Source organism: Lontra canadensis, unplaced genomic scaffold (assembly GCF_010015895.1).
Source record: "Lontra canadensis isolate GAN:19392208 unplaced genomic scaffold, GSC_riverotter_1.0 scaffold20, whole genome shotgun sequence".
Taxonomy (NCBI): Eukaryota; Metazoa; Chordata; class Mammalia; order Carnivora; family Mustelidae; genus Lontra; species Lontra canadensis.
The window spans coordinates 574,044-593,509 of NW_022631014.1; the positions used below are offsets into that span (position 1 = coordinate 574,044).

Sequence of the window (19,466 nt, forward strand, 5' to 3'; positions counted from 1 at the left end):
TTAAATCCACCTTTCATTTCTACTCTGTTCTCTTTGCCCCTCCTTCTTCCTCCATGTTTATCGTCCTTCTGTTTTCCTCTATTTTTCTTCCCACTCCCTTTTTTTGTATCATAGTCTCCTTTTCTTTCAGTTTCTCATCTCATTCTACCTATACTTTTTTTTTTCCCCACCATAAAACCATGGAACTTACTTTATAAAATTATTTTCTTAAGTGTAAAGAGTAGTTGGAAAAAGTAATTATAAATACATGATTCAGTTTTTGGATAGAAACTATATTCCCTTTACATCTCTGTTATTTTGCTAGAAATCTACATTATTGACCTTCCCTCAATAGATTTTCATATTTATTTCTTTCATGTTTATGGTCATTGGTATTTTCTTTGGAAATTCAGAACAGTTGACAGGGTTGCAACACAGTAGTTTTCAAGATGATTCTAACACTTGAGCTAACATTTATGATATACTTCTGCTTAGAAATTCTGTGAGCCGAAGGCTTCAAGTTCTATCGAATGAATTGGTTTCAGCCTTTCCTAATTCTTTATCTTTAAAATTGAGAATAGCAAATTTGCTTCAGTGCAGACATCTATATGTAATTCTAAATGTTTGCCATATTGTGAGGTTTCTATTATCTTAGAAAACAAACTATCCACATCTCAAGAAACTTCAGGTTTCACAGGTCTTTATTAAAACAAAATGATAAAAGTTCCTTTGTTATTATTTGTTCCTTAGGAGTCATAGGTAGCATTCACTCCTTTCAGCTATAAAGGCTATGATTATTTTGCATGTGGCAGATAAATATTTGTTAATGTGATATGAAGCAAAAGGAGTGTAGTACTTGCTAGGGATAAAGAGGGTGGCATAATATGTGTTTGGATATAAGCTGAACTGTGGGGCCTACCTAAATGGGTCTGAACACAATTCATAGTATTTGTTCAACTAGTACACAAAATAATAAGGAATTATGTATTAGTTGCAGTATATAAAAATCATTAAACGTCCCAAGATTTACCTAAAGAAATAAATATTGAGGTTTCTGTTCCTACAGTTTTCAATTCTACCATTTTCAACTAATTTACTTACTGACCCAGTGTATCTGAAGGATATAAATTTCTCCCATCAGTAACCATGATTCACAATATCAAAGTCTTTAGAGGGTCAGGGATTCTCTGGCCTAGGGAAATGCATCAGAATGAAAGAGGATATAATTCTGAGATGCCCTCATGTTGGGGAGTTCTGTCCTCTTCACCTCTCTTCCCTCATTTTGAGAATCATTAAATATCTTCATAATTAAAATCATAAGCAGCTTTTGAGAGTTTGAGGCAGGATGTATGGAGTCAATAAAGATAAAGAAATGTGTGAGTCCATGGAAGAGTCCAAAGAAACACTTACATTAAAAAAATACAGGCATAGAAGGGAATGGGTTAGATGCAGAAAAATTTTTTTTTCTCTTAATCAAAAAAAATATATAAGACCTATATACTAAAAACTATGAAACACTGAGAGATTTGGAAGACATAACTAAATGAGGTGATCCATGGTCATGAAGAAAATTCAGTAATATTACAGTATAGATTCTTTCCAAACTGATCTGTAGATTCAATGTAATCCTAGTCAAAATCCCAGTAATTTTTATCAAAATTGACAAGTTTATTCTAAAATTTATATGGGAACGCAAAGGCCTTAGAATAGCCAAAAGAATGAGGAAGAGTAAAGCTGAAGGACTCAGACTACTTAAAATCAAAACTTGCTATTAAAGTACATGAATAAGTGATGATGGTTATTAAACAAAGAATAGAACATACAGAAAGAGACATACATATATAAGGTCAACTGACTTTCAACCAAGGATCCGGTTCAACTCACTGGGGAAAGGAAAGACTAAACAGATGGCACTGAGCAGCTGGCTATCTACAAAGAAAAAGATGGACCTAATCTCTACCTCACTCCAAACACAAAAATTAATTTGAGGTGGACCACAGATTTAATACAAATACTAGAACCACAGAGCTTTTAGAAGAATACAGAATAAGTTTGAAACTCTACAGTAAAGGCTTAACTCAGCAGGCCGGGGCTGCCCGAATCCCGCTCATTCCAAAGCTGTTTTGGACAGGCCCTTGACCGACAACTGGGATAACCTCTAGCCCCTGGAAAGTCCTGCCTGGTAAGATTGTCTTCGTAGAGCTGGGGGCTTGGGCCACACCAAACAGTTCCTGCTTACAGTGGATTTATGGTTAAAGTCTATTTTTATTCAACCTGGGTCCTGTGCCACTCTATATCAGTCTGACCTCTGAGGGGACTGGTGACTGAGTAGCTGATGTTAGTCACACTGTTCTTTCATGCCTACATGACTGACCCCTAATAAAAACCCTTGGGAGATACCAAAGCTTGGGTGAGTTTCCCTAGATGGCAACACTTACCATGTGTTGTCATACATTGTTCCTGGGAGATTTAAGCACTGCACTGGGACAGGGCAATGACAAACTTGTACCTGGTTTTTCCTAGACTCCAACCCTTTTTCTTTCCTGATTTTAATCTGTATCCTCTGGCAATAATACACTGTACCCATAAGTATAACAGCTTTCTAGAGTGCTGCAAGTCCTTCTAGGGAGTCACTGAAACTCAGGGAGGTCTTGGGGACCATAAAAAATGGAGACTAAAGGAAGGCAAAAGTTTCTTAGATAGGAAACAAAATGTACTAGCCATAAAAGAAGAAACTGATTCATAAACTTTCCTGAAATAAAACTTTTCTGGTCATCAAAAGACATCATTAAGAAAATGAATAGACAAGCCACACACTGGGGAATAATATTTGCAGTACATATATCTGACAATATATAAAGAATTCCTAAAACTAAAAAAAAAAACAAAAACAAACACACAAATAACCCATAAAATAGGTAAAAAACTTGAAACAACAGTTTATAAAAGACAGACAAATCATTGATAAGTTATGAAAAGATGCTCAACATCACTAGTCATCAGAAAATGCAAATTAACCACAATATGATACCATTTTCAAACCAACTGGGAATGAATAAAACAAAAAAGACTGATAATAGCAGATGTTGGCAAAGATGCACAACTACAGACATTATACAAGGATGTACAAGGATGCAAACCACTGGAACCCCCATATATTCCTGATGGGAGTAGGAAAAGGTATAGTTACTTTTAAGGATTTGGTAGTTTCTTATAAAGTTAAACACCTATCCTACAGAGAACGGAATTTCTACATGTTTACCTATAAGAAAGAAAACCATATATCCATGAACAACAACAGCAATGACAAACAACAACATCCAAACACCTGTACAAGAACGCCCACAGCAGCCTTATTCCTAATACTCCGAATCTCGAGCTAACCCAGTATCTCTCAACAAGAGAATAAACGACTTGTAGTATATTCCTATAATGGAAAGTGACTCAACAATCCAAAGGAAGGAACTATCGCTACATGCAATACGGATGGGCTGTAAATGCGTCATGCTGAGTGAAAAAAGCTAGAAGCCCAAGAGCGTGCACTGTGTGGTTCCATTTATGTGAAGCCCATGAAAAGGTAAAACCAATATTTGGTAACAGGAATCAGAAGGTTGCCTTGGGGTGAAAGGTTGCAACTGACTGTGAAGGGACCCCAGGGAACTCTCAGGTGAAAGAAATGTTCACACCAGGTATATCGTTTCTGATGGTGGTCCCATGGGGATGCACAACGGCCAAAACTCATCAGGTGGAACACTTCCAGTCTGTGTTCGGGTAAAACAGGACGTGTAAATTAAAAAAGAAAAGGAGAAAGATCTGTTTGCTCTGGACTAGGTAGGAGATAGTATTGCCAATTTACCTAAATTGGTTGGGAATTAACAACTCTCTCTGATATAAGAGAGCACTTTCAGACATGGATGTGTTCACAGCACAAGTTATCTGAGCACACAAATATCACAAAGTTACATTTAGACAGAAATCAGGTTGCTCTGAAATTCTCATTAGCCAATGAACTACTAATACTGGTAACCATGGACTTCTTGGGTTCACGGCTTGGGGAATATTATTAGCAATTATTTCTTTATGATTTTTTTAGCAAGAAAATAGTTCTGAGCAATTACAGTCATTATGTAAGCAAATAGAATAAAGCCCAATTTAAAAAAAAAATTGTCGATCATATTAAATGGAAATTGTCCAGGGGAATTTTATAATGACTTTTAGGTATTCAAAACAGTATTTGTTTACTCAGTTATTAAACTAAATATTTGCTAACCACTATGAACAGTTCCACGTACTATGCTAGGAATGTGAAGATTCTAAGATGCAGATCCTGACATCGGTGTGAGTTATTCTACAACTGAAGGTAAAAAGCATTTATTTTATTAATATTTGAATTTGTTCTCTGTGCCAGATACTGAAGAAACAGCAGTGAATGAGGTAGATATGGTTGCTGTCCTCACGAAGCTCATCATATTCTAAGACAAGATTGCTGGAAGGATCCTTGGGCTTCTTGGGACTCTGCACTTTCTCAGAACATTCTAGTTAGGCCAGGCCCACAGAGGAGTCCTCTGAAGGGCTAAGATCATGCTCCCACGAAGACATGCAGAATTATTAGCCACCAGGCATTCTGGGGTAAGAATGGACAGGATGCCATCACTCTCTAGGCATGGGAAGCCCAGCTGAAGAATATGGGATATATCTTAAGAGCTCAGGGTACCCTCCTTATTAGAATCTTCCTACCCTGGAGCCTGGCTTCCTGTTAGATCTCATGCAGGGTTCCCGACAAGGGGCCTTCTGCAGAGGGCCTACATACTAGGATTGTAATTCTGGAATCTTTCATCATTGATATGAATTGTTTAAACTATGTTCTGACGGGGGTGAGGGGCAGAGAAAAGCTGGAGTAGTTAGCACAGAGAATGTTCCTGTTGATCAGGTGAGTTCCTGTTGATCAGAGATCAGGAACTGAGCTTGGTACCTTCAGTCTTTAAAATGTTGGTGATATGAAATTGCTTCAGCAAGTTAAGAGGCCTTCAGTGTGGAGCTGTGAAAAGGCACCGCTAGATAGAGTGACGCATGCTCTTGAGGCACTACTGCCATCTTGGGTGCCACCATTTCATCCCCTCCGCAGAGCAGAGAGAATTAAACATTTTGAGAAATCATGTTGTGTCATTTTCAAAACAGAAAATCCATGAACATTCTGGAATAAAGGAGGTATGTGATTCTACTCTTAATGTAAGCAACTGCAGTATTTAAAAACTATGAAATTCTGTTCCATGCCTACTCAACTGGGCATTTTAGTAGTTACAGATTCCTAAATAAATTGATAGGTCCTTCTGAAGACTGGTCACAAATTAGATGTACTTATTTTTTTTATAGCAGCAATTTCTGGTTATTTAAGGACAAAATTGGAACGAGATTTGAGTGTTAAATTGTCGTTCTGAGCTTAAAAGTTGAATGAATAAGAAAATGTCAATTCCCATTTTTAAAAAGAAATTTGCAAGTAAGTAAAATCAGAGCACAGTGAATATTATCCACACACGTAATGGAAAATCTACCACTAAAATACCTAGGCACTTGCTTTTAAAGACTTAATTATAGCAATCCATGGTAAAGCAGAGACGAGAAATCAGGCTTCTTGATTTCTAGAGATATTCTTATCCATGAAATCACATGTCATCTTTGCATCCTCGTCCCTTATTTGGATAAGCAACACAAATAGAAGTCCACTGCCATAGATATAGCAGGTATTAGTTCCCTGCTTTTCAGGTGTCTGCCTGTCTCCTGTCTGTTTTCTATTTATTGATCACTTCTGGGGGTTCCTGCATGCATATGCCCCCCCAATCATTCCCACTCCCTCTCTTGCTGCTTCATGACAGCCCCAAGGCATTAACTCTTTAAGAGCCTCTAAACAGCTAAGAAAGTAGTTGCAAGGTTAATTATCGCTGAAGGGCTCAGCCAGATAAAAGCCAGATAAAAGACCCAGATAAGATCTTGGGTCTTAAATAAGGAAATGAGGACTTTACCAGTGGTTTCACAGCTACAGTGGTTTTTGATCATGGATAAGCAAACCTCCAGGGAATTACCTGGTGGTTATAAAGAACTGGAAGAATTCTTCAGCAAGATTATCAAGTTTGGGGCCCCTGGGTGGCTCAGTCGGTTAGGTATCTGCCTTCTGCTCAGGTCATCATCTGGGGTCCTGGGATGGAGCCCCACAGCAGGTTCCCTGCTCAGTGGGGAGTCTGCTTCTCCCTCTACCCTTCCCTCCTGCTTGTGATCTCCCTCTCAAATAAATAAAATCTTTAAAAAAAAGGTTATCAAGTTTGTCTTAATTTATGCTTCAATTGGTGACTAAGGGTATTCATGTACCTTCACCAGTGCTAGCTTACTCATTCATTCACTCACTCACTCACTCACTCACTCACTCATTCATTCATTCTAAATCACTTTCTTGAGGTATAACTGACATACAAACAGCTGTACATATTTAATGTGTACAACCTGATGAGTATGGAGATAAGTAAACACATGTAAAACCATCACCACCATCTATGCCATTAACATATCACCTCCAAAAGTTTTCACTCTCCCTCTTTACTATTATTGCTCATTGTTTTACTTTTTGTGATAAAAACACTTAAAATAAGATCTACCCTCTTAGAAAATGTTTAATATATATTAATTAATATATTATTATTACCTATAGGCACTATACAGTAGATCTCTGGGACTAATTCATCTCTGGCTCATTTATTTTTAATTTTCTAATATGAAAGGTGAAAATGATACTTCATTGGTATTTTAATTTGCATTTCTATGACTAATTATGAGGTTGAGTAGCCTTTTAAATGTTTATTTGCTGTTTGAAATTCTTTTAGTAGTGTCTACTGTCTTCTAGACACTATGTTAGGTGCTGGGGTATTAACAGTTAACAAGACAGTTCACATTTCAGTGCAAGAAACAAACTATAAAAACAATAAAAAACCCCAATCATTTTTTTTAACCACTTCAGGTAATAAGAATTGCTAAAAAACACAAAAACAAAAATAACAACAAAGTAAAGAGACAGAGTAAAGGGGTCCATTATTTTAGATAGGGTAGTCAAAGAGAGGTTCTTTGAAGAGATGATATTTGAACACAGAGTAATGTGCCATGTGGATCCTTGAGGAAGAATCCAGGCACAGAGCACAAAGCAAGCTCAAAGCTCCGGAAGTGGGAACATGTTTGTTTGCTTGAGGAATAGTAAGCAGGCCAGTGTGGCTGGAGTTCAGTGAGAAAGAGGAAGAATGGTGGTAGCAAATGGGGTTGGAAAGATTGGAGGCCAGATCACGTAGGGCTTACCCTGCAGGTCATTAATTGAATGGTTCTGGGTAGTAGAGTGATAGGATCTGACTTACATATATCCGGCTGCTATATGGAAAAGGTCTATAAAGAAGTGAGAAAGTAAAAAGATCAGTTAAGAGACTAGTGGTGACTTGGTATTAGGAGTACACAGGGAAAGGTGATTTCTTTCAGGATATATTTTGAAGAGGATTTGCTGATGGTCTTGATGTGTGATGTAAGAGAGAACAATTCAAGGGCAATTCTAAGGTTTGATCAACTGGATTGGCTATTTATTGTAATAGCGAAACACAGGGGAATAACAGTTTGAGGAGGTACAATCAAGAGTCTAGTTTGGAAAGTATTAAATTCAAGATACATGTGAGACATCCCAGAGGAAATACTGAGTAAACAGTAGAACACAAGAGTCTGGAGTTCAAAGGAAGAGGTCTTATTAAAGATGTAAATTAAGGACCCTTCAGTCATAAATGGTATTTAAAGCCATGAACCTGGACTGAGCTCATCTAGGGAATGAGTACAGTGAAGAAAGGAAGTCTGGGGGGTGTTCTAAAATTTATAAGCAGAAAAGGAGGATCCAACAGAGCACGGCATGAGATGGAATGGCCAATGAGATAGGATCTCATGTTTCTTACTGAACTGCATAAGTTCTGTATACATTAATGATACTAGTTTGTCAGTTACTTACACTACATAAATGTTTCCAATTTTCCAACTGGAAAAAAATTGCTTTTTGAATCAGTTTATTTTATTTTTGACATATCTACTTAAAAATAGTTGTGTAGTAAAATGTACCATTCCCTTCGTGATTTTTCCCCTTATTTTTAAGGTTAAAAAGTCTTCTAATAACCAGAGATCAGACAGACACTTGCATTTTATTTCTACTTTTGCTTGAGTGTACTTTGATTCAGTTGGAATTTGTTTTGGTGTATGATAATGTTATAAGTTGATATTCTTTCAAAAGATTTGTCAGGCTTCCCAACATCATTTACTAACTCTCTCACTGGTCTGTGGTATGTTTTCACATATACCTTTCATTTGGTTCAATTTGGTTCAGTTCTTCACATATACCTTCCATTTGGTTCAGTCTGAAAGTACAACGGAGCTGGTGAAAAACCTTCCTTCCAATCATCACAATGATACTATGTATAAGAATTGCAATGTGTGTATAAGGAACTGCTAAAACAGAACCAACGTTTTGAGAAGAAAAATGCAAAGACGGAAGGCTAAATAGAAGAAAGATAAAATATGAAGGGTAGAAAGGAAAGGGTATAACCCATTTCCTTTTTTGGAAAAAAAAAAAGTAGACATTGAAAAATGTAAAAAGATAACATGTATACACACTTTTTTTGTTGAGTAACTTCCCCATGCCAGCCATTATCCTCAGTGCTCTCAAGCGGTAAGATAACGTGCCATCTGTCAAAGGCTTAGATTTTGGTGGGGAAATTGGGGAGTCAGATGACACACATAAAGGAAGTCTGTAACTTCAGTGAGTAATGAACACTATGAAAGTAAGACTGGGCAACGAATTAAAGAGTGAGCAGAAGAGAAAAAAACAAGAGGAAGGTCCAAGGGGCCTCTGTGAGGTGACCTTTGGGCTGAGCTCTAAATCATGCAGAAGAAAGAAAAGAGGGAAAGAAGGTTGCTCCAGGAACAGGGAAGAGCAAGTGCAAGCATAAATTAAGAGAAGGGGACAGTGGAAGGAGTGAAGGTCACAGAGATAGAAAATGGACCCAGGAAGAACATGTCAACACTTCAAGTAGCCTTTGGAGGCATTTATGTTGGGGTGTGACAGACTCTGTTGTCAACTGAGAGTTATTTGGCTGTTACGTGAAAACTAAAATGGTGCTGGGGTTGGGGAGAGTAGGGGAGCGAAGAAGGGATTCTAGCTAGAAAGATCTCGTATAAAGAAAGTACCTAAAAATACTGTGTTCTTTTAAACATACTTAAACTAAATATTTGACATGATAGAGTAGAATAGAAATACGAGTGTCTACCCTGTAAGATTCCTGAGGGCAGGAGTTTTATCTGGTTTGTTCACTCAGGAAAGAAAATCTTGCATGCAATAAAAATTTGTTCAATTAAATGAACAAAGTGACTAAGGAGAAGATCCTTTCATTAGTGAAACAAGAATCTGATGAAATGAACAAACCGAAGAGCTTCAGAGAAGCCTCATTGGCCATAGAGCCGGTATCACAATGACACAGCACATTAAAATGTGATGGATTTCCATCAAGGATGGGTCACTTAAAAATCGTATTACACTAAAACAGGGTTCAAGACACAAGTTTAAATTTAGCCACTCTCTTGTAAACTTCTCACCCTCCAGACTATGAGTTTCGATGTGGCAAGAATTAGGACTTCTTTTTAACTCTCCAAGTAAGAGCAGAACACATAGTATGTATGTACTCCATAAATGTATATTTAGGCTGCTGGAATCCTACTGAAGAAAAGCTAGCATACAGGCAAAATGCTTAAGGAAAAAAAATTCGGACAACTTGGCAGCATTTATCATTACTAACATTTTATTCTTCCAGCGTAAACTTTGAAATTACATTCTAATTTGAGATGGTTCTGGTTTGACAAGTTAACTCTTGAGACATCTGAGTACAGTATTATGAAAGAACAAAACTGCTCATCAACCCCTTATGCCAATGTTAATTTCTTTTAAAAGTAGAATTTTAATGTTTTTTTATTCCTACAGTGACCCTTAAAATTTCTATGTATATAATCACAAATGCACACACAAGATGCATTTATAAGCTTATTGTGTAGCTCTAAAGACAGTTGGGAAACCCAATTTTAATTTTGTTACTGAAATAATTTAAAAATATATTATAGAACTGCCTCTTTTCAATCAACAGCAAGGATCTAGAAAGACATTATACAAGTAGGCACAATTTATTCAGGTTTATTAGTGTTAGAAAAATGAAGTTGTCTAACTTCAAATTATAACAAATACTCTACTTTTTCTTCTTACCACTGACAGCAATGTATGCATTTTCTCATGCCTTAAAAAAAACTCAGATATTTAGTAGAGATGTCATTGCATGCATTAACCACCGATATGCTAAAATCCATAAATTTATTGTCAGCAAATGTGTAAAAATTCCTGACCATCTCAGAGAACATCTTTGTGGCTCATAACTTTCATCATTCAAGAAAGAGGACTTACCGGCTTTTATTCATGAGGTCTGCTCCACGTGCTTTGTAATAATCTAAATTTGGATGGAATTGGTAAGTCACTGGTCTTGGATTTCTCTATAGAAAAGAAAAATTTTAATGTAAAAAGCTATTTAAATTACACATTAACACATACAAGGACAAAAACAATTGTTTTTATATTCTTTCAGAAAAAATACATATAATAATGAAGTTCAATAATTAGTGTGCTTGGGTTTTGCTTTCATAGTTGAAGTTTTACCTTAAATGATCTTAGTCCTGATTAAACAATGAAATTATTTTTTATCTTTTACTTTTACCTGTCTCAAAATTTACATAGATTTATTCCTGTCATTAGATTTTTTTTTTTCCCAAGTACACTTAATACTACAGAGTGTTGTATTAGTTTCAGGTGTACAATATAATGATTCAACAATTCTATATTCTATAATTCACGTTTCCAAGTACTTAAGATAAGTGTATATTCTATATTCTACATAGACTACAGAATTATATTCTATAGTCTATATAAATTCACATTTCCAAGTGCTCAAGATAAGTGATTTATTTCTGATCATTTTGATTGCTTTTAATATGACTTTGCAAAATACAGTAAAATCAAATTCTGACAAAACTGAAAAATTACACGAGATGTAACACAAGCACAGTCTACCCTTAAGGCCTGAGAGATACGAAGTGTTAAGAAAGCTGCATTTTGGAAGGAGAGTAAAAATCCCTGTCAGTTTTGGATAACCAGAATGCCAAATATGCCCACTAGATGGCACACCAAGTCCTTCTCCAAAAATGAATCTGTTATTTTAGAATTGAGTAGTTCTTTTAAAGTTAGAAATTTCTATGTCATCTATTCTTATATACGAGTTTAATCAGTACCCAGGTAGTGAAAATATTAGCAGGGTGCCATCAAATGCAAAAGCAAACTGACCAATGCACATAAAAACAGCAATATGCTGGCCTTTCTTGCATTTGATACTTATTCATAAACATTATAGAAATGTCCTGAGATCATGAGGTCAGGGTCTCTATCTAATATGTTATTATCACTTACTCTGTCTACTATTTAAATGTGTCAAGTACCTCATAGGCAAATAAAAATTAAGCCAATTCTACTTTATAAAAGTAAGTATGTTAATATCACAGCTTAAACGAATACCATCTCTAAAAATGTTAAACTACATACATTTTTCATTAAAAAGTTTTACGAAACTTATATATAAATGTGTTCCAGTGTTTACCTGAACTTATAATTCAAATTAATAACTAGGACTTTGAATTAGAGCATGCCCTGTTCTTTGAGAGATCTACCTAGACATAGAAAGGCTGCATTTTATCTTCATAGAAAATTACCAATATGCTTTGATATCAATCCTTGGAGCCATAATAATCCCAAGGCACTGATATACTTGTATGTATGCAGGGGGTATATAATTGCTAAGGTTAAATAGTTTGAAATTCATCAAGCTAACAAGCTGCATCTTAATGGCCATGATGGACCTTTTCTTTTTCTGCTGAAAAGAGAATATTTACACAGCTCAACCCTTTCATATCTCTTCCAAGTCAGCCCTAATCATCTGACAAAAATGACAATCCCTTGATTTAGCTCCAGCTACTACTCCTCTGGTTTGGTATTCAACACAGTTCTACAATAATCAAATCTGAATGGCCTTGATGAAGATAACCGATGCTTCCATGACTACCGTACTATTAAGTCTAACAGTGCAACTTTTCTCTCTCTAGGAATTACACGGGTTTCCTCGTGGTAGCTGATGACAACCTGGACCCGAGTAGAATGGGAAAATAAAATAGAGGTGAAAGCCACTGGCAGTCTGCCAGCACGTTCATGATTTATTTAAAAAATTAACTTCCGCAGGACTATCATTCGTGACTAATTTTGCTCTTTATTCTCACTACCTGGAAATACATTTTGTTTTTGCTAATATTTAAAAGGCTTTTCTTCAGATTCGCAACAAACTAATAAAAGATTATGTTACTTTTTTCTAGAAAACAATGAAATAAGGGATTGCATGGAGCAATTTCTTGAAACATCTTTATAAAGAAATGACAAGCAATTCAAGACACGAAGTGCTGATCTATCTAAGCACTTAAACCCATTATTAGGAATAATGATCTAACTTGAACATATGAATGAGGCTCAAGTATTGCTTTCACAGAGGCTGATTTAAATTCCTAGGAGACTTACTAGTATCAAAGGGAGAGGCAGTTTAAAGTATTGCTGTATTGGGATAAAAAAAAAAAAATCAAAAGATGATGTTGGAAAAACAGCATTTGAAATGTAAGAAAATAAAATCAGAGGTTAAAGTTAAAAGTTATTCAATAGGATTTTCTGAGAAGATGATGCTATTACTAAAACATAACTATGTACACATAGAGATGATCTAGACTAGCACTGTCCAACTGAAATATGACATGGGTCACAAACGCAAGCTTTAAATGTGATTTAAAATTTTCTAGCAAGCACATTAAAAAAAGACAGAAACAAGTTTAATTAAATATAATATTTTGATTCAGTATATCTAAAATTTGTCACTGTAACATGTAATCAATATAAAATTCCTTGAGATATTTTACATTCTTCCTTTTGTACAGTCTTTGAAATCCACTGCATATATTACACCTACAGCACATTTCACTTTGGATTAGCCACACTTCGAGTGCTCCACAGCCACATGTGGCTTGTGGCTACTGTAATAGACAGCACAGAACTAAATGTCTGACATGTACATAAACCAATGCATGGCTGTAAAAACAACATGTATAGACATGAGCAATAAAAGGGCAGATATACTTTGATACGTTAAGATTCAGTCCTAACAGCTCTTCATTTGCCTATAATTCTCTTTTACCTAAGTTAGTTTTCTGAATAGGGTTTTAAGAAGTCAAGAATTTTTTAACAATGTCCATTCACGCAGCTATGTACTAAAATGATAACAATGGTTTCCTTAGGGGCATGAGATTAAATGAGTATAATTCTAACTTAACACAACTGAAATATTTTAAAAGTAAAGAGATACTTGGTTTTCTTATTTAAAGGGATTTTTATCCTAATAAAATTTTCATAGAAATGTAACAGTTGTGATTTTTAATTTTGAAAGATCTGGAATTTCCTCTAAAATATGAGCCAGTAGAATTCTACATATATAAAACAATGTAATGTAAGAGAGACCAGACTCCATGAGAGCTGTAATTTTTCATCATGTAGGACAGGGATATCAATAGTTTTAATAGTATGTCTTTGCATGGACTGGAACGATTACTAATTATTTTAAATCCATTTTTACACAGATAGGATTTTGACTATTAGAAGCTTTTCCAAACCAATGTGCACTAAAAACATAAACCAAAACAAATCTCTTGTTTTGGTGAATTTTTCTTTGGAAGAAAGACAACAAAATGGTGATCGTAACTGACACTGGTCTGTGTACAGAGAAATACCAATTTTGTTCCACGATGTGGGAAGTCTAGATAATTATACATGAAGATGCAGAAATTACAGATTCAGTTCACCCTGAGTTTACCATGCCTCTCCTAGACCAACCCAGATGGACTCGAGATACATCTTCTATAAGCTTGCAGCTAAATACCAGTACCAGCCACCAAATTCTCCTCTGTTAACAAGCCTTTAGAGCTTTTCTTAAAGCTTTCTCTTCAATATTTTATTTTATTTCAATATAAAGAGAATGTTGAAAATCCCACCCATGGCATAGACAGGCTGGATTTTTGGGAGGCATCTTAAAGCCTTGTGGACAAAATGACTTCCAGAAGCAGAAACAAGCATCCTAGAAGGAAGTATATGGGGAGACCAAACCCAACCCAACCCAACCCATGCTGTGTTTCTGAATTTCCAAAAATGCTTTTGTTAATTTGGCATGATGACAAATCAGTTTTTAAACAGTACTTAAATGACAGCGATCACTGTAAGGGTGATCTTACACTGTAGTGACTGAAACCTATTTAAGCTCTCCACTGCAATTTACGTTCAACACTTCTAAGGTCTCTGTTACATGCTAGAAAGCCACTCCTTAATGTAACTGCAGGTTAAAAAAAAAAAGAAAACACCCTCTCCCTTACGGAGTGTGACTTCTGATGGTGGCCACCTCCCCTCTGCTCTCCTCTATGTGGAGATCATAGATCAGCCTATCACCTCCCGCCCCCGAACCCTTTATCTGCATCATAATATTTCAGTATTTTAAGCTCACTTTGTGTGCTAATATACAAAAATTTAAATGTTAACACACACTAAGTACAACTAACTGTAAGATACTATAGGAATAATTCAGTACAATATGGTACGTGGCAGTTTTCCTTGTTCTTAGCCTGGGGATATCAAACTCATCCAACAAAGGTCATTACAAATAGTACTTTCTAGATTGATCCCTGAACTAAACTTACCCTCACTTGAAGGTGACTATCTCCTTTAAAGAAAAGCAATTCCCTGTGACTCCACTGACCCCTTCTCTAATTTATGAATGTACCAGGAGGAGTTAAAGTTACATGTTAAAAACAAAGGGACTAGGGGAAACATCAGACATCTGCTGCTGGCAGGCGAGGCAAGGGATCAGGAGTTGGTGAGGGTCGCTGCTCCACCCACCACTAGCTGAGCCCTTGTGCCATGTCAGTTACACCCCTAGCTCTAGTTTCCTCGTTGAAAACTTGTGGTAAGGAGCATGAGGTGCGCAGTATGGTGCCGGGCACTTGATAAAAACTCAATGAAACGGAAGCTGTGATTATCTCCTGATAACACTGACAAACAGGCATTTGTGAGCAAAGCTGATAGTCTGTCAGCTTAAAATCCATGATAAACTATACGTAGAGAAAGTAATGCTTTTGAAGAACATATACAAATTTAGAGTAGATATTTATCGACCATTACATTTTTTTAAAAGCAAAAACACATATTTAGGAAAATATTTCATGTATATTGGAGCTTCTCTGTGGGAAGAAAGACTGTTTTACTCCTAGGAATAGAGTCCATGTATTTTTATAAATTTTAAAAACCTGTAAAATCATATTAATGCACATTTGCTTGCCAGCTTATGAGGTTATAATAATTAAAGCGATTTCCTGCAATATGTCCAATTATCACTTGTATAGTTTATTGATCACAATTTTACCTTAAACTGATAAAGTTCTTGTAGCACTTGTTTAACAGAAAAGATTGTTTACAATATAATGCATGTTTGGCATGAAGAAAAGAAAATATTTGACAAATGAAGAATTGCTTAGTTTTCATTTCCCTATTATCTTGCTACCAACTCTTAATTTTTCGCATGCCAGATTAGAAAAGGGGAAAAAATAAGGCTCAGAAGGAGAAGCAGCACTGTAAAAATATGTCGAACATTTCTCTTTGATGAAAAATGAGACTCTTATTTTAGTGAATATGTTATTGCCTCAATGCTGGGGGAAAAGCAACCGTCATTAGAAAAACGAATTGCTCAGCTGTTTATAAGCAAAAAGCTCTAGGGGAATTTCTTAGGACCCCAAAGGCAAAGCATTACGGGGTTATGCAAACATATGTTGCAGGTGTTTTAGGGGAGACAGGTGGGCAAACCTCCGCCATGGAAGAGGAGTGAGTTTAATATGCTGTAAGTGAAACGAGAGAACCCACATGCATCCAAGTGTGGGGGTGCCATGATGCCAGTGAGCTGGGGCTGTAGAGCAAAAACTCGCCCTAAAATTATCTTGTTAGTGCCAAGCAAACAGAATTCTTTCCTTCTTGTAGTTTTATAGAAAACAAACACTGCCAATTACTTTTTTTTTTTTTAAACTAAAGGTATTTTAAACCTGGAACAAAGAACAGCCTGAAATAGCGATAATTATCCAAAAAAAGATAAGGATGAAGTATTGTTGCCTTTATTTAAACAAATATTCCTAAGGAGACAGTTTGTTGTAATATCCCCTCTTTGGTTCACTAGGCAACATTAGATTTATCATAATTCTCCTAAAGCCTAAGATATTTCTATATTAAAATGCTAATTTTGTCTTTTCTTTTGCCTGTAATTAAAGCTGGGGAAATTTGTGATCTGATATTCACTGATTGCTAGAGGGTCCACAAAGGTCTCACTATTTTTGTTTCTTATTGCCACATACTGCCCTCTTCATTAAAATTAGATAGAGTAACATAGTGGATCAAAAAGGCAGACATTAAAATCCTAAATGCTCACAAAATTCCCATTTAAGAAAAAAATATATAAAAATAAAATAAGTGGTATTAGCTGGATATTGCTGTCAAACCTAGACTTGTTATCTTATTTCCTTGCTCATCATTTATCTGAGAGTTCATTTTCTTTTTATATAACTTGTTGAGACAATACTCATTTTACTACACATAACTATAAAAATAGTATATTGAGCTATGCCTTCTGTATTTAAACCATTTTTCCTTTATTCTTTAAAACAACCCATACCATGAATTAAATGTCAAATACTTAGTATAAAATAAACTCACAAAACAACAGATTTGGAAAAATAAATCTAGTTTGATTGTTGTGCAATATTACAAATCCAAAACGTAGATACAATGCATTCATCGAGTTAACATAGAGAAAAAAATAAATCTTTGTAACAAGGTTGCAAATTAGAGTACTATTCCAGTACCAGTATTAAAATGACCTCTGGTTTATATACTAATAATTCTGATGTATTTTGGTGCGACATATATATATGTATATAGAATATGAGGCATTAAGAATCTTAGTGCAATTGACAGAAATATTTAGGCAATTATACTCTATGCATCTACAGATTAAAACTTAAAGAGAAAATTTAAAAGCCCTTAAAAAAGTTAAAAAAAAAAGGAAGCAAAAAATCATTAATTGGATAAAGACACAGACAAAACCTCTGAACCCATGCCAGCCTCATTTTACATACTGAATAAGCCCAATTCCCTAAAGTGACATCCCCATCTATACCCTGGCAAGCCGAGATCTCAGATGGCAGAGAAGCATTTTAAACCACCTGTGCGTTATGCTCGACTGTAGCTTCACACAATAAATAGACACCAAAAGAGAAATAAATTTTTTTCCTTTTTTAAAATATATTTACATTTTTGAATTTAGCATGTAGGAAGATGCCAGATTAACATGCCCCCCAATACACACACACACACACACACACACACACACACGCAAAGTTGTTTAGGTCTACATGTTTTCTCTGTTACTAATACTGGGCCTCAAAACATTCCTTTTGGTTAGCTCTTTTCAGTAGTACTGAGCTCTTCACCTTTTTCCCCTCCTTAAATGTGAGCAGGATGGGGGAGAAATGTTACTTGAGTGGTTTAAAGAAATATGGAAACCCGTTTGTCTTTGCCCAAGAGTGGTCCCCAATCTTCAATGATACAAAGGAAAAAGGAAAGAGGCATTCTCAAAAAATATTCCTAATATTTCAATTTGGGACTTCAAGCTAAAATCTTTGATATGAAAATTATCATTGTAAATTTTTATCTTTAAAATGTTAAAATAAGTTTAAACAATGTATCAGCAAAATAGAAGCAATTCAAAACTGGGCTTTTGAATCCCAAAGAACACGCCTAGGTGACCCTATGGGAATGAGAACCCTGGTTTGAGAAATGTTGCTCCCATCTTCTTTTCTCTATCTTCTTCCTTTTCATTACCTGCTTTGCAATTGCCAAGAGAACAAAAGCTAAGATCCTGCACACTGAGGCCTGGTAAAAGGAAGACTCGCACAGCCACAATTCTCATGCAGTTTGGGGAGTAATTTCAGTGATAAAATTTCTAGAAATTAAATTCATTTATTATATAAATCTACTCTTACAAAGGTCATTCACTTATACTATATTTTTTTATGCTTTCTAACATAACAATGAAGTATCAGTAATGAACTTTAAAATGTCTATATGAAGAAGGAAATCAGAAAACAACCAGAAATAACAGATTAGTTATGTGTTCCTGAGTGAGACCAATCTCTACTTAAGAAAGTGTGTCAAATTAGGCCACTTAAAAAGTCCCTATAGATGGACTCTTGCCTTTCTTATTTTGTTCAAGATTTCATGTATCATAAAAAAAGAAAACCAGATGCAGGTACAAATTTCTCTTAAGAGTAGACAGTGTCATAAAACATTCTCTTTTTAACCAGTAACTCTGGATTACAGGTCAGTCTTAAAACCACAGCCCCTTCAAATATCCATTGATAATAACTGGCATGTCAACTGCACGCCACTCACAGAACAGTCTATACTTGGGGTTCTGATCTCTTTTGTGCCGTGGACTGATTTGCTTTCCGGTGATGACTTTGGGCTCCTTTTCAGAATAATATTTTCAAATGTATAAAATAAAATAAATAGGGTTACAAAGCAAACCAATTATGCTGAAATGCTGTAATCAAAATATTGAACAAATTTATAACATAGTGAAATGTACTTTTATATTAATGTATTAAATAAGATATAGTGACTGGTCTAATCATTTCTATAATTTAGAAGTAGCGATGAATGTAAATGGTATTTCAAGATATCTTCATCAACTGTAATGTGATATAGAATATCTGTGATTGCTATTAGTGAAAATGTCTGAGGTGCTGTCAATACTACTGCAGTTTGTCATCTTCATCCCTCCTTGAAGAAAATACTAAATTTTCGTAAGAGCTTAGTGAAGATAAAGATGTACATTTTTCCCATCTAAGTTCTCAGAACTCCCTGAATTCCACTCACAGACCATTTGGGGGCTTTTCTCAGAAACTTGAAAGGTGGCTATGGATAACAGCTTTCATCTAGGGACGCAGAGTCCTAATACTAATCCAGATACCACTGGATTAGTTTATTAACCTTTTTACTGCAGAGATGTGGACAGAGGTAATAGTCAGATATAAAACAACCACAACAGCACGGGCAGCTCTGGACAGCTCCTGCTGTGCCAGGCTTTAATCCTTCAGATGCTGCATTTCCTTAACTACTGACATTAACGTACCTCAGTCTCTTAACAACTGGTATACCTGTA

At 35.6% G+C, this 19,466-nt stretch overlaps 1 protein-coding gene across 6 annotated transcripts in view; it reads right to left on the reverse strand.

The window, feature by feature from the left end:
- The window catches only part of TBC1D5 (TBC1 domain family member 5), a 536,635-nt gene that overhangs the window by 69,732 nt on the left and 447,437 nt on the right, over positions 1-19,466 (reverse strand). For all 6 annotated transcript variants that reach the window (XM_032860919.1, XM_032860922.1, XM_032860921.1 and 3 more), the window contains one exon: positions 10,487-10,572. In XM_032860919.1, coding sequence (XP_032716810.1) covers positions 10,487-10,572 — 86 coding nt within the window. The remainder of the gene's footprint in view (positions 1-10,486; positions 10,573-19,466) is intronic.